The 18,280-nt window shown below is 34.9% G+C and overlaps 1 protein-coding gene across 2 annotated transcripts; it reads left to right on the top strand.

The window, feature by feature from the left end:
* Positions 1-4,973: 4,973 nt before the first annotated feature.
* Positions 4,974-17,766, top strand: GNRHR (gonadotropin releasing hormone receptor). Of its 2 annotated transcripts, none has more exons than XM_010994695.3 (3): positions 4,974-5,552; positions 15,870-16,089; positions 17,416-17,766. In XM_010994695.3, the coding sequence occupies exons 1-3, from the start codon at positions 5,031-5,033 to the stop codon at positions 17,658-17,660; spliced, it is 987 nt and encodes a 328-aa protein (XP_010992997.3). In that variant the 5' UTR covers positions 4,974-5,030; the 3' UTR covers positions 17,661-17,766. The 2 variants fall into 2 exon arrangements, with proteins under 2 accessions (XP_010992997.3, XP_010992998.3); XM_010994696.3 differs by having other exon boundaries at positions 15,998-16,089; positions 17,416-17,639.
* The last annotated feature ends 514 nt before the right edge of the window (positions 17,767-18,280 follow it).

Here is an 18,280-nt window from a genome sequence, read left to right as displayed (position 1 = left end):
GTTTAATAAATATGTAAATAATCAAAATCAAAGAAACCAAAAGACTATGGTTTGATCAAATGGGTGTTGAAATTATCCAGGATGATGGAAAAGATTAGAGCACAGGAAAATCCAGATGCCATGGTGTTCCATCATTCTGGAAAAATGGCCTAAACATCAGTAAATGAAAACCATATGGAGTGTAGAGGGTAGTTTAGTCAAATTATACAATTCTGAAAACTGGAGGGATGTTTCCACAAGATTTAAAGAGCAGTAGTCCAGTGCTGGTGGTGGATATATATAAACTTTTTTCCTCAATATATGCCTGAAAATAGGAGAGTTTGGGGAGGTGATCAGAGAGTTCCTCAGCATACTGTTATGGCATTAGCAACAATATCATAAATATCTCTTTTGGGTAATTATTCAGTTTAAGTTTTTCATACTTTTTTAAAATTTTTGTACTGTTATATCCAAGATATAAACTTTTATGTTTGATTTAAATAAATGATTATAGAATTCAAAAATATTCTTGACTAGAATCATTTTAATATTGAAATTTTAACATTGAAATGTTGAATTCTTAAAATTTTAAAATTGAAAATCAAAATGGAAATATTTTTAAAATAATTAAAATAACATCTTAATATTGAAATATAAAAATTTTTTAGTGTTGAAAATTTTTAATATTGAAATACATTTTTTCCCTTCTTCTGTATCTCCTTGTCTTTACTGTAGAAGAGAAAAATAAGCAGTGTTCACCTTTAAATTACAGTAATTGCATATACTTTTTCTCTTTCTAGGGTGACTCTGGTGGACCTCTGGTTGGTGCAGATTATAAAGGCACTTGGTTCCTTGCTGGTATTGTAAGCTGGGGAGATGAATGTGCTCTTCCAAACAAGCCTGGTGTCTACACTCGAGTGACATACTATCGAGACTGGATCATGTCCAAAACTGGTCTCTAGTGCAGAAGTGCTTTATAGATGAAAATTCAAATTTTATACCCTTGTTGTAAATATAGCTGTAATTCCTAAACCATATTTAATTAGAATCACCTCTCTTTATGCACATTTAATTTGCAAATTTAAACATATATAATTTTAGAACTGTGAAAATTTTTTTGTATATTAGACTTTGACAAGGGTTTAATGACAGTAATGGGCCACAACACATCATTTCCCCTTTTATCCTTTTCCAGACTGATGGGAATTATGAGTAAATATGGATTATGGGTTACCAAGGAAGTCTTCTCTAATTCTTTGCAGATCCAGGTCCCTTGGAAAATCATAGACTAGATGTTAGCAATAAACTCCCCTCCGAGTGTATAAATAATCCCCTGCTGAATCACATGGACTCCACAAGATCCACATATCTGTAGGTTGTAGCCTAGGAAGTTGCAATAATACTGCCTATAAAATTTTTTCAGGAAACTGTACCTGTTTTCTTTCTAGTCTTTGTACCAATGCTATCCCTTCTCTTTTTATGTCTTCCTCACCTTAAGTGACGCAAAACAGGCTGATAATCCCATGGAGTGCTTTGATAGATCCCGATGCTTGTTGATTTGTCCCTATTTCTCTTTCATATAAAAATGAGGCCATTCACTGTCATCACCGGTAAGGTGAAGACAACAATGGTCCTAACCTCTAGGGCTGTTGTAAGGATAAATGTACTCATATGTGTAACATGCTTAGAAAAGTGCCTGATACAGTAAGTACCCAGTAAATGTTAAATATTATTAATAGTGTCATTATTGCCAAAATCAATGAGCAGAACTAGATTCATAGTTCTTTGAACTTCTTAAATACATCAAATGTCACTCACCTTCTGCTTCACTTACCCACTTCCACAGCCATATCCTGTACTTTAGTCTTACTCAGAACAGCTTCACACATCTGGAATCTTAAATTCAAGTTTTTATCTACATTACTTCCTTATAGCAGAGTGATTCAGTTATACATCCATCTGACTAATACAACATTGTAAATCAACTGAACATCAATGAAAAAATAAATAATATAAAATTTAAAAATTATTGTGAGAAAAAAGAAACAAATAATGAAGCATTTACACGCCAGTGTTTTGTTTTGCTTTTTTTTTCCTTTCCCTAAATGTAGAAGGCAAAAGACAAAATATACTTCGGTATAATCAGATCTTACCATGAACATTTTTTCCTTTCTTCTTCTGGTTGCTGGCCCACATATAATAGCTTTTCAGGTTTATAAGGACTATCCAGTGGTACCTTGTTTTGTCTCAAGCATATGGCCCTGATCAGATTAACTGACATGATGTATATGCAAAACTTTTTGAGTCCTTCAGAATAATTATCTGTTATAATCAGGACTGTGTGATTTTAAGGAACCAATTATAGCTAATACAGTAGGTATAAAATTTGTCACAGAATCAGATGTGAAAAAATGCCTTTGTTTAATATTCCACATAAATATAACTTCACTCCCCTAAAATCTAAATAGCTGAGGGCTCAACAAATATATTTCTTTCAATCTATTGTGAACTTGTAGATTAAAATGCTATTTTCTAATGTTATAAATATTTTAGTTTGTAATATAGTTTAACTTATTTGGGTGTTCTAGTGGGAATTTTGATTTTTCTTTAACGATCTGATTTTGCTTATTGATTCTTACTTACAGTGACCCTTATTATGTGCAAATTTATCTATTTGCTAAAATTTATTTGTAACCCCAAAATCATATTTGCAGAGATTTTATAATTATTCCCAGACATGTGCATTCACAGAGTTTTCACTTTGCCCAGGGAATTTCCCAGCTAAGTGTCAACAAGGCAATGTTCTGCCTTCTAGTTTCAGCAATTATATTACAAGCAAGCATCCATAAAAAGGAGGAGGAACTTTGCTGATCTGTAACTAAGGCTTCTCCAGAGTGTGCCAAAGTGAAATGTATAATATGTGAAGAAGCCATGGAAAAGCTGGAAAAGTTAGGAAACTTATGGATTCGTGAGATGAAGGCTCATTTTTTTTTAATGTTGTAGACAGCATTGTTTGAGGCTGAAAGCCAAAGAAATTTATGGTAACTGGCTTGCACATTTCAAAAGGTGACACAGTGTGAAAATGTCAAATTGCAGGTGAGGCAGTTTCTGTATATCAGGGATCTTAGGAAGAATTTTTTTAATGAAGTATAGTCAATTTACAATATTAAAGAATTTTTTAAATATCTCCTATGTGTTATGGGGTTATGTGGAAAAGCAGGTGTTCAACACCAATGAGTTTTGGCTTGTTTGACAAGAACACTGGCATATAAAACTAAATGATGCAAATGGTGTTATTGGCTTGCAGAAACACAAACCCTGTATTTTCACTAGGAACAACGGTTCTGTATTCACTAATTTAGCACTCATGGCAACTTTACAGAACATAACTTCCACAAATAATGAGAGTTGACTGCATTGTATATTGATGCTATATCTTTGCTTTAAAATCCATGTGCTACATTTTTCTAAAAAACATAGTCCTCTTGATTTCTGCCTCATCTGTTCTTCCCACTAATTTTTCTAAAACAGTCCATTTCAGGACCGGAATAATCCATTAAAAAATATTTCCAAACCCTTCAGAAAGCCACTTACAAAGCCAGAGTCCATGTCCTGCAGTATAATATTGAATCCAAGTCTGAAAGTAGTGAGAAAAGCCAATATTTCTGATCATGTGGTGACAACCAAAGGGGAACCCAAGTAAGCTACTGACCTAAGTGGCTCAAGACCTAGGAGCCAGCACAGAAGGAGCTGAGGAGGCACTGAGGGTACATCCAGTATGCTTATCTAATCTTCTGTAGTACCCAGTAAGCTCCTTTGGGCCTGGATGATGCCATAGGCACATTTTAATCACCTGCCAAGGCCAAGCGAGTTTACATAGCAGGTATTTAGTAACTATTTATTAAATAAATGTGTATAAGACAGAATAAATAAATAAATGAACCAACAAGAATGGGCCATCTAAATCAAAATAGCCACTTTTACTTTCAAATTTATTCCCTTGTTTGGCTATAACAGAAGCAAGCTAGTTGACGTAAGACAAGTCAAGCTGGTGATTTAATAAATTCCAATCTAAGCCATACTAGTATTAGTAAACAACATCATCAAGCAGTCACCATGAAAGTTAAAGCAACAACGCAGAGAAAGTTTCTAAGTGGCCCTAGTGTAAAACGATCAGACTGCATATAAAGGAATATAAACAAATATTCATTTATAAACATATATGGTTGTGGTTACAGCATTTATACAATATTCTCTCCAATATCCAGTTACCCTCTGCAATAATATGCAACAATGGCAGCACGGTATTTAGACATTTATAAAATCAAGGCGATTACAGAAAAAACAGTTAATGATTTTACTCTAATTTAAGCATGGATGATCTGACCTTTAAGATTGATTGAGAAATTTGAATGCAGCCCAATTTGTATTAGATCCAATTGATTCTGTTAAGGTATTAAATTGATGTTTCACGGAGGATGGTTTGAAATAAACATATTTATCTAGTGTTTGAATGCTCTGCAGTGTGTGATTAAAAAAAAAAGAAATGTTTTTGAGAAATGTATAAATTCTTCAAACAACAAATTTCAACTGGATCAAGTTCTTTTTTTAGTTTTTTTCTTTTTTATTTTGCATCTGCTGAACACAAGATGAACATTTAATAGTTTTGAGAAAACCTCTTCATTAAAGTTACTTGAATCTTACCAAGTGAATTTTAAATTCAAAAACTAAGCTTCAGACATCCTTCTTCATTTAGAAAAATGTTGTGAAAACCAGGCCATCTGCTGAGGTACTACAGTTACATTCGGCCCTCAGAGAGCGCTTGGCCAGCTCTGCGTCAGCGCTCTATTGGATTACAAGCCCACAAAACAAGTTCACCTTGATCTTTCACTTAAAATATAAAACATCTCAGGGACAAACTTTGACATAAATATGTAAACCTGTGACGTTTCCATCTAAAGAAGGCTGAAATAAAACAGAACCTTTTGGTTCAAATACAATAAAACAACAGAAGCACCAGAAACAAGTCTTGACGCTCTCTGTCAGGAAGGATGGCAAACAGTGCCTCTCCCGAACAGAATCAAAACCACTGCTCAGCCATCAACAGCAGCATCCCACTGACACAGGACAACCTCCCCACCCTGACCTTATCGGGAAAAATCCGTGTGACAGTTACTTTCTTCCTTTTTCTACTCTCCACAACTTTCAATGCTTCTTTCTTGTGGAAACTTCAGAAGTGGACTCAGGGAAAAGAAAAAGGGAAAAAACTCTCAAGGATGAAAATGCTTTTAAAACATTTGACCTTAGCCAACCTGTTGGAGACCCTAATTGTCATGCCACTGGATGGAATGTGGAACATTACTGTGCAGTGGTATGCCGGAGAGCTCCTCTGCAAAGTCCTCAGCTACCTGAAGCTTTTCTCCATGTATGCCCCAGCCTTCATGATGGTAGTGATCAGCCTGGACCGCTCCCTGGCCATTACGAGGCCTCTCACTATGAAAAGCAACAGCAAGCTCGGACAGTTCATGACTGGCTTGGCCTGGCTCCTCAGTAGCATCTTTGCTGGACCACAGGTAAACCAGTATCATCAACTTGTTAGGGTATGGAGATCCAGAGTTCCTATCTAAACTTGAATGAAGGCCTTATCAAAGGCAGTATTGTATTATCTCTTAAGAGCTTGGGCTCTGGAAGTCAGAGTAGAATTTAATCCTAGCTTTGCTCTTTTACCTTGAGCAGATATCTTAATCTCTCTGAGTTTCAGTTTATTCCTTTATAAAATGGAGGTAATGCCTACTTTATGCACCTTTTGTGATGATTCAACAAGCTGTGTGTTAAAGTGTCTATCATAATCTCTGGCACATAGTAAATGCTCCTCTAAAGTGTAGCTATTCTCCAGTTTGACCTAATCCCCATTCTATTCTTCCACCTATTTTTCCTTTTATTCTGATTGACATGGTAAATTGAGAGAATCTTTAGGAATGATGAAATTTGCATAGGTAGAATGTACGCATTACTTGTTTTATATGGGTCTTCTTGAGTCTTCTGTCATTGCAGATCAGAGAGAAATAGTCCTGATTAGTACTTTGTTCTGCAGTTTGCAGCTGTGTGGGACTGAATAGAGAGAAAATGTAGGAAATCTTAGACTTTTGGAAATTTAAATATTTCTCTGAGGTTGACTTGAGCTTTTCTGGAGGTGGGTTAGACTGTAACAGGCTGTTAACAAAAGTATGAGACTGTCTGTGCAGGCACAGGCCCTCTTCTAGAGGAGGCAGACTTCTCTCCAGACTGTTTTCATTACAGGTAACCTGGTTAATTGACCTGCAGAATCTGCCTTAGCAATAGTCAGATCTCCAAAGAAAAGGACACATTCTTGAAAATGGCAAAGATCCTTTAATAACAGATGAACAGGTTGTCTCTATGCTTGTAAATGTACTGTATGATGAATCCAGGGTACAAGAATGTGTCAAGAATTAAAGTCAGAATTTCCCAAGACCCTCAAAAACTTGCCACTACAAATGGAAATGTATCTAGATGTTCTAAACTGGCCAGGTGACTTAAAAACAAACAAACAAAAACTGCCACATAGGACTCACAAAATAGTGCAAAGTACTAGAAAGCTAGACAACTAAATTCTCCTACCAATTCCTCCCTTAACATTTTTTGAACAGCAGTATGTGTTTTATGACAGGAGAAATGGGAAAAACCAAAATGTTTTTATTTCTGTGGAGAAAAGTATATTACAGTTATTCTTACAAGGGTTGCATATACAAGAATTAGTTTAGCAAATATGTCACTTAAAATGAGTTTACTTAGCAAAGGCTTACACTCTGAAATTTTCCATTTTATTTCTTTAAAGTATGAGTGCTGCTTATTGTCTAGTTTTCTTAGAGAAGATAAACACAAGTTAAGTGACTAACACTGAGCCTGGTAATCATGAAGCAATGAAACACTGTCAAAGAAAGAAAATGTCATTCAGTTGTAGAGGTAAAAATTATGCAAAACAAATACAACTACGTACTAAAAAGTCTTTAAACCTATTACAAGTGTCAGAAGAGAGAGAAATGAACAAGAGTAGAAATGGTGAAGGTTTTACAGTAAAGATAGGATAAACTGAGTTTTTAAGGATGAGTCGTATTTGAATGGAAAAAATAATCCAAGGATAACATGTAGTTTTCAGCAAAAGTTAAGGGAATAATTTTCATAGGAGTCTTGTTTGACTGTAGTAAAAGACCGAGAGTCGAGAGTAGCAGGAAATTAGATTCAGCGGCTGCTGCCGTACCTTTGACCTTGGAGCACACTATTTTTTTGTCAGAAAACATTGGGATTATGTATTTGCTTGTCTCTGCCATTATGGTATATGTTCTTACAATAGTGAAGAGTGTTGTGTTCAATTTAATTAATATTCACAGTACTTAATAAGATACCTAACAAAAACAGAAATTTAAAATGTTTGGATACTTTGGTTTCTCTTTGGATGAAATAAGTCTGTCAGTGCTTACTAAAAAAAAAAAATTTTTTTTTTGAAGAAATGAATCAGTAAATGCAGGTGGGATGGATGGATGTAACAGAAGACATTGCTAGCCAGGGGAAATTCTAAAAGTAATGTGGAAGCCATATAACCTAGGTGAGTCCTGTGCAAGGAGTAAATTTTTTTTTCCGGTTTTATTGAGAAATAATTGACACACATCACTGTATAAGTTTAAAGTGTACAGCATGATGGCTTGATTTGCATATATTGCAAAATTATTGTCACAGTAGATTTAGCTAATATTCATCATCTCATCCAGATACAATAAAAAGAAAAGAAAAAAGAAAAAATCTTTTTCTCCTTGTGATGAGAACACTTAGGATTTACACTCAGCAACTTTTCTATACAGCACACAGCAGAGTTAACTGTGTTGTACATTATTAAAATGATTTTTTAACAAAATATTTTTAAGAAAATTTACATAGAGTCTAATGGCGTGGAGAGAGACACAAAGAAGCCTTTTCAGATCACCTGGCAATGAGGTGATCAGGCTGGGGGCTAGGATGGTGTCAGAAGAGGTGGATAGTATTTATAAGGGACATTTCAAACAAAAAACAAAGATTGGCAACAAACTGGATTTAGGGGGTTAATAACAGAACGAAGTAAAATAAAGCTCCAGTATTTTTAACCAAGGAGTTTTAAAACCTGTCTTGAAATGGACAGGTAGGTTGGGAAGAAAAGCATGTGTTTGTTTGTCTGCCTGCCAAGTTATTTGAAGGGGAGGGAAGGCAGGCTATTAATAGAGCTAAAAAAAAATTTGCTTTAGGACATGATCTTGACAACATAAGGTCTTTATATAATACAGCTATTTGGAAAGTAGTTGGTAATTTGGGGTACTGATGTAGATGAAAGTCTAAACAAAAGTACAGATAAGTCAATTTGTGATCATAACTGAAATACAAACCAACAATTTCACTTTCTTTTAAAGGACTCTCCCAGAGACTATAAATAAAATATTGACTAATTTATTTAATTATTTTCACCTGAGTATATCACAGCACTAATAGCAAGAAAACACCAAATACCTATCTTAATGATAAAAAGAAAATAAGAAATTAATTTTGAATTGCTTAGGAATTTCCTATAATAGCCTAAACTCAAGCGCATTACTTTACCTGAGAGATTTGTGTGAGTATGGGCCACAGCAAACGGTAGTACTGTTTCATTTTATGAAGCAAAGGACTCATCCTTACTTTTAGCAGCACTTTAAATTTATAAAGCACTTCGCTGAAATTTCCTGACAAACCCCGCATTCATCATCTTACTCACACTGACTCTGTGAGGTCCATAAAAGCTGTGTTACTATCCCCACTTCACATGTAAGAAAACCTACAAAGGGAACCTTTGAAAACCACGGCACTCAGAACTTTTTGACAGTGACCCAGAGAAAGAACTACATACTACGTAAAGACCTTGTGTCCCTTTTTCTCACACACCTGTAACTGAGAAAAGTTTTCATAAAATAAATATTCTACTCTGTTCCATTTCATTTTTTAATGTTGTTGCAACCAACAACTGAAGGGCACAACCTTCAGTTTGAAAACCACCAATTTAAAGGATTTATTGTTTGTCCAGTGCCACTTGACCTGTTGGACTTATGTCTTTTTATTAAGTCCAGTTTATCTTTTCATTATAGCTGTCTGCTCTCTCTCTGAATGGAAGAGGTTTCAACCCTGTGACTAATGTTATGTGTATTTGATGGAGAAGACAAGAGGAAGACAGGGCTTTTTACTTCCAGACGGTGTGACACACAGGGAGTGTACTGCGTACTTCACCCATTCTACTGGAAAGCCCACTGACAAAGGCGCATCCTGCTGTGGCTAATTACATTGAAAGGATGACGTTAATCCTCATCCTTTGGTGCATATGTTGATAGTTTGTCACTCGAGTAAGTCATGCCTAGGTTGAAAAAAGAAAAAAAGAAAAAAACTGACAAGCTAGTTGTCACATTCCTGGGAATCTGGGAATTTCTGACATTCTGCTAGAGGTCAGAATAACCAGATTTCAAATTGCCCACCTTGGTTTTCCACCTTCCTGATAATGTCAGAGTTCTGTGATGATTTGGAGATACATTTTCAGAAGTTTCTGTGTAGTATGGCCAAAATGTCCTACTTTTTGCTAGTAATGGAATTTTCTTTTAAAACAAAAGTCTATGTGGAGCTTCAAAAAATGAAACTGATATAAGAGGAGAAACTGATATAAAACCTCCAGCTAAAGAGGGAAAAGGGAGCCCCAGTCCTTTGCTTGGTTTTTCACTCACCCCAGTCAGTCTCTGAAGACCTCAGATCTCCCTGCAAGTCTGAAAGGCAAAGGGATGGTAGAAATGGTGTGGGCATTAGATTTAAACAAAACTGGCTTCAAATCTCAACCCTGTGTCCTACCAGCTATTCTAAGTAAATTACCTAACTTTAAGTTTAAAAGGTAACTGTTTAAAAATGTTTAAAGTTTAAAAAGGTAACTGTAAAGAATAAGTTGTAAAGAGTAAGGTATGTGAAATCACCAGTACAAGACTTTATACTTAAACACTCACTGCTATTCATTCCTTCCTTCATTATAGAGTTTTTGAAGTCAGGAGAAAAACTAATAGGGAAATATGAGTATGAAAATAAAATGATTCTTTAAGAAACAGCAAAGAAAATTTCTTAAATAAAGATTACTTCAAAGTTCTCAAAATTATAACATTCATTCTGACTGGTAAGCAAATTTAGCCAATGTGTTCCCTAGTCACAATACCATCCACTCACTCTGAAAGCTATATATGCCAGAGCATAATAATTCAAGTCTTGAAAGTATTGTTTCTAAAAGAAGGATAAAAAAAAAGGATGGAAGGGAGATACAGAGAGGGGGCAAAGAAAAGAAAGAGAAAAGAAAAGAGAAAAGAAAGGCAAGGCAAGGTAACAACCAAGGAAATCTGGTTTAAGACCAGCTATGGTTAGGCTAGTAAGTGCATGTTAAGGAGAAAACATTTTCTGAATTAAGTGTGTCCATAGCTAATTAAGAAATTACAAGGTTTCTAATGATAGTCATCTAAGACCACAAGAATTCCAGTGTAGCAGATTATTTGCAGATAGAGTTCATTTCACTAGTTCATCTGTGTTACTATGGAGACTTACAAGTTGACAGCTTTTAAATTCTATATGTAACCCAGGCCTGCAGGGAAATAGAGTTATCTCTCAATATCCTGGGGGATTGGTTCCAGAGCACACCCAACAAGATCCCACCCCCCACCCCTACCTCTGCAGCACATAACAAAATTCCCAGATGCTCAAGTTCCTTACATAAAATGGTGGTGTATTTGCATATAATCCATGCACATCCTCCTGTATACTTTAAATCATCTCTAGATTACTTTTAATACCTAATACAATGTAAATGGCATGTAAATAATTGTAAATACAATGTAGATGTTACATAAATAGTTACTGGATCTTGGCAAATTCATGTTTTGCTTTTTGGAACTTCCAAAAATTTTTTGTCTGAGTATTTTCCCATCCGCAGTTGATTGAATCTGCAGGTGTGGAACCTGCCAATATGGAGGGCTTGTTGTATCTCAGCAAATCCGTTAGTCTTTGATGTAAAGATGTGTGGTTTGAAGAAATGAGGAGGCTTGCCTGTTACAGAACTTACAGAGCTAGAATGTACTTCTGAACTTGATAAGTAGCCTAAATTCAGTAAAATCACAAGTGTACAATATGCCAAGAATGGGACTGGAACATAATAATGGCATACCAGTAGCAGATACAGCAATAATAATGATGATGATGATAAATAATAGTCATTGAGGACGTAAATATGTGCCAGGAACTGTGCTAAATGCTTTTGTGTTCATTATTTCATGCAAGGCTCCCAACAATAATTTAGATACAATTATTGTCTTTATTTTATTCATGAAGAAACTAAGGTTAAGAATACTATATAACGCTCAAGATTACCATCTGGTAAGTGAAGGTGTCAGTACATCCAGTTACCCAAAAGCTTGTAACCACTATACTGCATCCCACTATGCAAGAGTGCCTATTTCCTTTTTTCCTGTAGGAAGCTGGAGAAGGAAGAGGCAAGAAAATCTTAAGGTGAAAATAGGTAGTTAAGGGATATCAGGAAAAATATATGGTATACATGTATGAATATAGAAATAAGTATATATGATACATATTTATAAGTTATGTGCCTCAAAATTTTTATTATAATAATGGTTATGATTTATATAGTGCTAACTGTGTGCCAGGTACCACTCTAAGTGCTTTGCAAGTATTTACTTGTGTTTAATTGTCATGACAGCCCCTAGAGGGAGATACTATTAATATCTCCATTTCACAGATGAGAGAAACCTGAAGCACACCATCTAAAGATAATCACCCTTGGAAAATATTAGGTCATGGTGTCATTACTGTGGGGGAAAGTGGGGGTTAAAAATAATATGCAAAGAAGGAATAGCATTTGCAATTGACTGTAAAGATAGAAAATGAATTGCTATTGTTTATGGCAAAATAAAGCAAATGGTGATGAGAACTGGGGTCAGGCATGAGAGAAGAGAAACATAAAGAAATTAAAGAAATATAATCCAAGGACAAAAAAGCCACTGGAAGTAAAGTGGATCCCTGTAGTAATCATTGAGACAAACATGGCCTTGGAGGTGAAAAATAAACTGAATTAAGGCTAAAATAAATTAGTTTATGGGCAAGTAAGATTCTGAATTTCCATAACACTATTCTATACCTCTCTTTTTGAAGTTACCAATCTATTATAGGTGTTACATATATTCTACATCTCCCCTACCAAATATTTAATTCCCTGATAGAAGGTATATCTGCTCATCTTTTATAACAAAAAGCACCTAGTATATTTTTTAACCAAGTAGTTGCTTTAAAAATAAGCATTTGTTAAATAAAGATGATAACCAAAATCGAATCATAGTACTATATTTCAGTCACTTTTATTAAAAGTTTCATCATTTATAACTTAAAAACATGAAATATTGAAGTGAAAATGTGACCCAGTGCAAAGCATAAAGTCAAACTCAGGTCATCTGGTTCCAAGCCTGTGTCAGGTGGTGGGGAGAAAAGGAAAGATATTTAGAAATGTAAGATTCTCAGGTTCTATGTGAAGGAACCCTTCCAGAGACTTCAAGTCACATCATCTGTTGGGTAAAATTCAAAACTGAACTTTAAATAAATTCAGGTTTCAGAGAAGGATGGAAAACTGAAAAGGTCACTTTGTAATGTGAAAAAAGTTAGTCTGGATCATAAAATAGAATTTGCTGAACGCATGTCTGAGTTTCTTGACTTTAAGATTGATAATATGATCATTTGGCACCCTCTAGTGGAATGATTTACAAATTCTTTTTTTTTTTTTTTTTTGCCCTTGAAGCTGAAAAAAGATCTGAAACTGAAAATCAACATTTTAATTACAAATAAAAGAAATAAGGGGGAGGGTATAGCTCAATGGTAGAGTGCATGCTTAGTATGCACAAGGTCCTGGGTTCAATCCCCAGTACCTCCACTAAAAATAAATAAATAAATTTTAAAAATAAATAAATCTACCTCCCTCCCTCCCCAAACACCCCCCAAAAAGAAAAGAAATATAATTACACTTTATACTATATTTACTTATATTCTATTACATTTGTGTTTATTTTATTATATTTATATATTATACTTCATTAATTTTTTTCCACTCTACAAGCAAAGAAAGGAAAAACAGTACTTTTTTAAAGGCACGCTCTACTCTTACTCCATCACCCCAAAAAGGAAAGAAATTCTGGGCTTATTAAATTAATTAAATGCCATTTAAATTTACTAATACAATCAAAAACTTAAAAAACTAACTATTTCCTGCATTTGCTTAAAAATTTTAAAATCCTGTAACACTTGTCTTTGAATTAACTTGCTACGGGTTAATTGGTGCTTGGGCACTCTTATCTTTTCATTTTAATAATATTTCATGGTAAATGAGGTTTTTCAGTAGAAAACCTTGGAAAGGACAAGGAAAGAAGAATGCTTGACCAATGGGGAAGGAATAAATAAATGTCCACTAGACCTTGTTTTTGAAAACTACTTGCAATGTTTCCGTAGCAGTTGACCCAATTTGTTCTTTTTTTTTTTAACATGATTTCACCCTTAGAGAAAGGCTGCAAGAATCTTACAAAGATTTCTAGGATATCTTTCTCTCAGTTTCCCTGAATATTAACATTTTATCACATTTGCTTATTCACTTTATTATGTTTTATGTGTATTTTTTCTGGATTGTTGAAAAATAAGTTCAGACATGATTCCCCTTTCAATACCTCAGTGTGTTCTTTCTAGCACATAACCACAGTTAAGTACCAAAATCAGGAAATTAGCACTAATACAGTACTATTATTTAATCTACATACCTTATTCATATCTCACCAGTCATATCAATAATGTCCCTTTTAACAAAAGAAAATCCAGCATTATGCTGTCGATTCAGTCTGCTTTAAACTGCAATTGTTCCTTGGTCCATCTTTGTGTTTCATGACATTGACATTTTTGAAGAGTTCAGGTCAGTTATTCTGTAGAATGCCCCTAAATTTGAGTTTGTCTGATGTTTTTTCATGGCTAGTTTCGGCAGAAACACTAAAGAGGTGATGCTGAATTCTCAATGCATTATATAAAGAAGCAAAAACTGCCGATTGGTTCCATTACTGGCAATGTTAATTTAATTATTAGGTTATTTCTCTACTGTAAAGTTATTATTTTATTCTTTAGAGTCATAAATATCCTGCAGGTAGATACTTTGAGGTGATGTAAATAAACTATTCTCCTCAAATTTATACCCATATTTTTACCATCTATTGATGACTCTTGCCTGAATCAATTATTGTTATCGTGATTAAGAAATGGTAATCACTACTTCCATTATATCTTTTAGATTGGTTAGTTGACTTTCAATAGCAACAAAGAGCTTTTTCCTCTCCCCATTTATTGATGTTTTGTAATTTGTATCAGCATGGAGTCACGGATTCTTTCTTTATTCAGTAGCTTATCACTCTCTTCTATCAGAGTTTGGTTTTGTTTTTCATGCTTAAACTGTCCCAGATTTGGCCAATGGGAGCTCTTTCAAACTGGCTCCTGAACTCTTTTCACATGCTCCATTACTCTTTGGGCATTTCCTGACTTTTTGGCATAACAAACTGTTCCAGGCACATGTTGTACTTTGCTTGCCCTTGCTGTAGGACCACCTACTATTCCAATGAGTTCCTTTTGGTAGAGAAGGATGTTTGGAAAACAAAACCTGGGTATTAGAGTGCTGGGTGTGCTCATTGCTACTGGGTTGTCATTGTTCCTAGGCTCTCTCTGCAGACAGAGCTGGAAAATAAATATATGTACATGTATACACACACACACACACTCTCACACATAGAGATTTTCCTTGCTCTTTTTACAGCTGTATAGCAGTATATGGTGTGGTCTACCACAGTTTATTCTGCTACTGTCTCATTAATTTATATGTAGATTATTTTCAATGTTTTTCAATTACAAATAATGCATCAATGAATAATCCTGTGCATACCTGTTTTCATATAATAGAGGCAGGGGTGTATCTTCAGGGTAAATCCTTGAATGTCAGATTGCTAGGTCAAAGATAAATGCATTCGTTAGTTTGTTATTGTCAAGTTATTGCTAAATTACCCCTCTTAATGGTTTACCAATTTGCATTCCCATTAGCAATGAATGAGAGTCCATGTTTCCCCACAACCTTGCCATGAGAGTGTGCTGTTTTGTTTTTTAATTTGCTAATTTTGATAGTAAAAAATAGCATATCAGTGTAGCCTTAATTGGTTGGCATCACTCTTATAATGAGTGAGGTTGAACATCATATGCTTAAGGGCCACTGTTATATCTTTTCTTTGTGAACTGTCTGTTCATGTCTTTTGACCTTTTTAATGGGGTTTTATGTCTCAAAAATAAAGTTTAAAAAAATATGTACTTTGAGGGCACATCCTAAATGTCAGACACAGTTTTATGTGCCATAGATAAAACAATGAAATCACAAAATCATTTGTGAAAATTTTCCTCAGCATAATTGCATCTGATATGGAAATACAAACAAGGTTTAAATCTTTGTTTGATGCCTGTTCTGCAAGTTTGAAATAATTTCCAAAGAAATTCAAAATCCTACAGATCCATTCACATTACCCAAACACATTTTAAGTAAAGATCCACTTAAAACTTTTTGCAGAGATGCCAAAAGGTTATTTTCAAGAAGCTTAGAAGTTGCTTTGGGTAATGTTAGAAGGCTAGCAGAACACAGAGGAGAAAACTTTCAAGAAAACTTTCAAATGCTGTTTGAAAATAAGCAATCTCCCTTTTTAAATTTTTTTTAAAATTTTCTCATACAGTTATATATCTTCAGGATGATCCATTTAGCAGACAGCTCTGGACAGACAGACGGTTTCTCTCAATGTGTAACACACTGCAGTTTTCCACAATGGTGGCATGAAGCCTTTTATAACTTTTTCACCTTCAGCTGCCTCTTCATCATCCCTCTTCTCATCATGTTGGTCTGCAATGCAAAAATCATCTTCACCCTGACAAGCGTCCTTCATCAGGATCCCCACAGTATGTATTCCTTAGACTAGCTGTTAACTGTGGGTAAACAGCTTTCTAAAGCAACTCAAAGCAGAGTAGTACTTACTATGTGCCAGACATTGTTCTAAGCAGTTTACCTATATTAACCCATTTAATATTCACAATCACCCCCATAAGGCAATACTTTTATTATCCCCAATTTACAGAGGAGAAAATTTAGTATCTTCTAATATTCTAAAATTTATACCATGGAATTAAAGATGAAAGGACATTTATTCCATTTAGGCAGTGTAAGCATTGGCAAATTGTTCCCACTGGGCCATCGCAACACTACAGCAAACACCTGATATCTAGAATATAGCAAAGTACAACTCGTTAAATGGTAGTCAACAGACTTGTTAAAGTTAAGCTGTTCTGTTTCACATTCAAATCCCCTGTATCCACACAATGTGGATTTTTTTTAATTCTTTTTTTTTCCTTTTTAAAAAAATTCTTGAGAACCATTGAGTCCTCACAAGCACAGCTTGTTTTTGCAGATTATTTTCCAAACATGTACAAAAGGGAACCAAAACTGAGAATCCCTTAAGAACCTGAAGGGGTGCAACATTAGAAGCTACGATTATCCAGTAGCAAGTGTTCCAGCCTTCAGCTGCCAGCTGCTGCTTCTTCCTGTTCCCAAGAGTTAGCAGGATGAAAATGTCTTCCCCGTGATTGTTTTTTTTTTTTTTTCTTGGCATCTGGGCATGCACAGTTCAGCACCTTGAAGAAGTCAATTTTTGCCCACGTACATTTGTGAATACAGGCCTTAGAGCACTTGATGCACATAGTATCCACACACTGCACACTTGTGTGTGTGTGTGTATGTGTGTTGGGTGTGGGAAATATTATTGAATGTCATTGACTATTTCATTTTTAACTTCACAGACGTGATTGTGCCTTCTTTTTTTCAAGAATCTGGTACATTCTCAAAAAGGAAAATTTATAAAGCATACGTGGTTCTGTTGGCTTGACAACCAAAAGATAGGGAATTCAACCCAGCTCAACCTCAGTCTGCTCTCTCAAATTTATATAATTTATTTAAGAATTTGAGTAACCTCATATTTCAAATCTGTATTAGTTTAGTGGAAATTTAATTTTAAGAGCATTACTACCTTTAGTAGTTTCCACTTATTATGTAACATAGTAGAAATCTTGAAATATAAACATGCTTTTCAAATTATCATTATTAAAAATACTAGAAATTTGCTTCCATTGTATTCATTAGGTTGAATTAGTGATTTTGTCTTCCTATTTTGTCTATTTTGGCTTTGTAATAAAACCAGTCACTTAACACCTCCTCTTTTCTCCATCTAAAAGGACTACAACTGAATCAATCCAAGAACAATGTACCACGAGCTCGGCTGAAGACCCTAAAGATGACGGTTGCATTTGCCACTTCATTTACCGTTTGCTGGACTCCCTACTACGTCCTAGGAATTTGGTATTGGTTTGATCCTGAAATGGTAAACAGGGTGTCAGACCCAGTAAATCACTTCTTCTTTCTCCTGGCTTTTTTAAATCCGTGCTTTGACCCACTTATATATGGCTATTTCTCTCTGTAACTGTCAGACTACATAGGAAATCATGTAAAGAGAGCAAGATAATGAATTTCACCTTTGGGGAATGATCAACACAAAGCATATTGCAGTACATTTACATATAAAAGAAGCAGAGTTTCAGGTTATATTACTATCCACATTCTTTTAGAAATCACATTGTTAGAGATTTAACAAGGGAAAAAATTTTCAGGAAAAATAATGAAATATTTCCCCTTAATCATAAGATTCTGAATTAACCTCTGCTTTCTGAGCTCCCATAACCCATTATGTGGGTTTTTTTTTTTAATCACTTTCTTCTTTTATAATAATATATCAGTGTTTAAAACTGCCATGGCTGTTTTCAAAGAGAGGCCAAAAAGTAAGGCTGAGAAAACACAACACAGTCCTAACCTCAGCACTACAGGGGAGTTTTTCTCCAAGGGGGTTTAGCAGCAATTACAATCTTACGCTAAGATAATATGTAGACCACAGGAATAGTATTTCCCCTGCCCATATGATCAGTTTTCCCTCCTGTGATTAAAAAAAAAAAAATGCAATGAATCTAATTTTTCCTTTGGCTTCAAAAGCATTCTGATGTTTGGAGTATTCAGCAACCAACCTGCCATCCACTCCTCCAACCTGGC

The sequence above is a fragment of the Camelus dromedarius genome, chromosome 1 (assembly GCF_036321535.1).
Source record: "Camelus dromedarius isolate mCamDro1 chromosome 1, mCamDro1.pat, whole genome shotgun sequence".
Taxonomy (NCBI): Eukaryota; Metazoa; Chordata; class Mammalia; order Artiodactyla; family Camelidae; genus Camelus; species Camelus dromedarius.
This window is presented reverse-complemented; position numbering and strand designations above follow the sequence as displayed.

Coding starts and splice junctions, on each gene's coding strand:
- GNRHR (XM_010994695.3), top strand. CDS start 5,031: ATGGCAAACAGTGCCTCTCCCGAACAGAATCAAAACCACTGCTCAGCC. Junction 5,553..15,869: donor GCATCTTTGCTGGACCACAG/GTAAACCAGTAT, acceptor TTTCTCATACAG/TTATATATCTTCAGGATGAT. Junction 16,090..17,415: donor CCTTCATCAGGATCCCCACA/GTATGTATTCCT, acceptor TCCATCTAAAAG/GACTACAACTGAATCAATCC.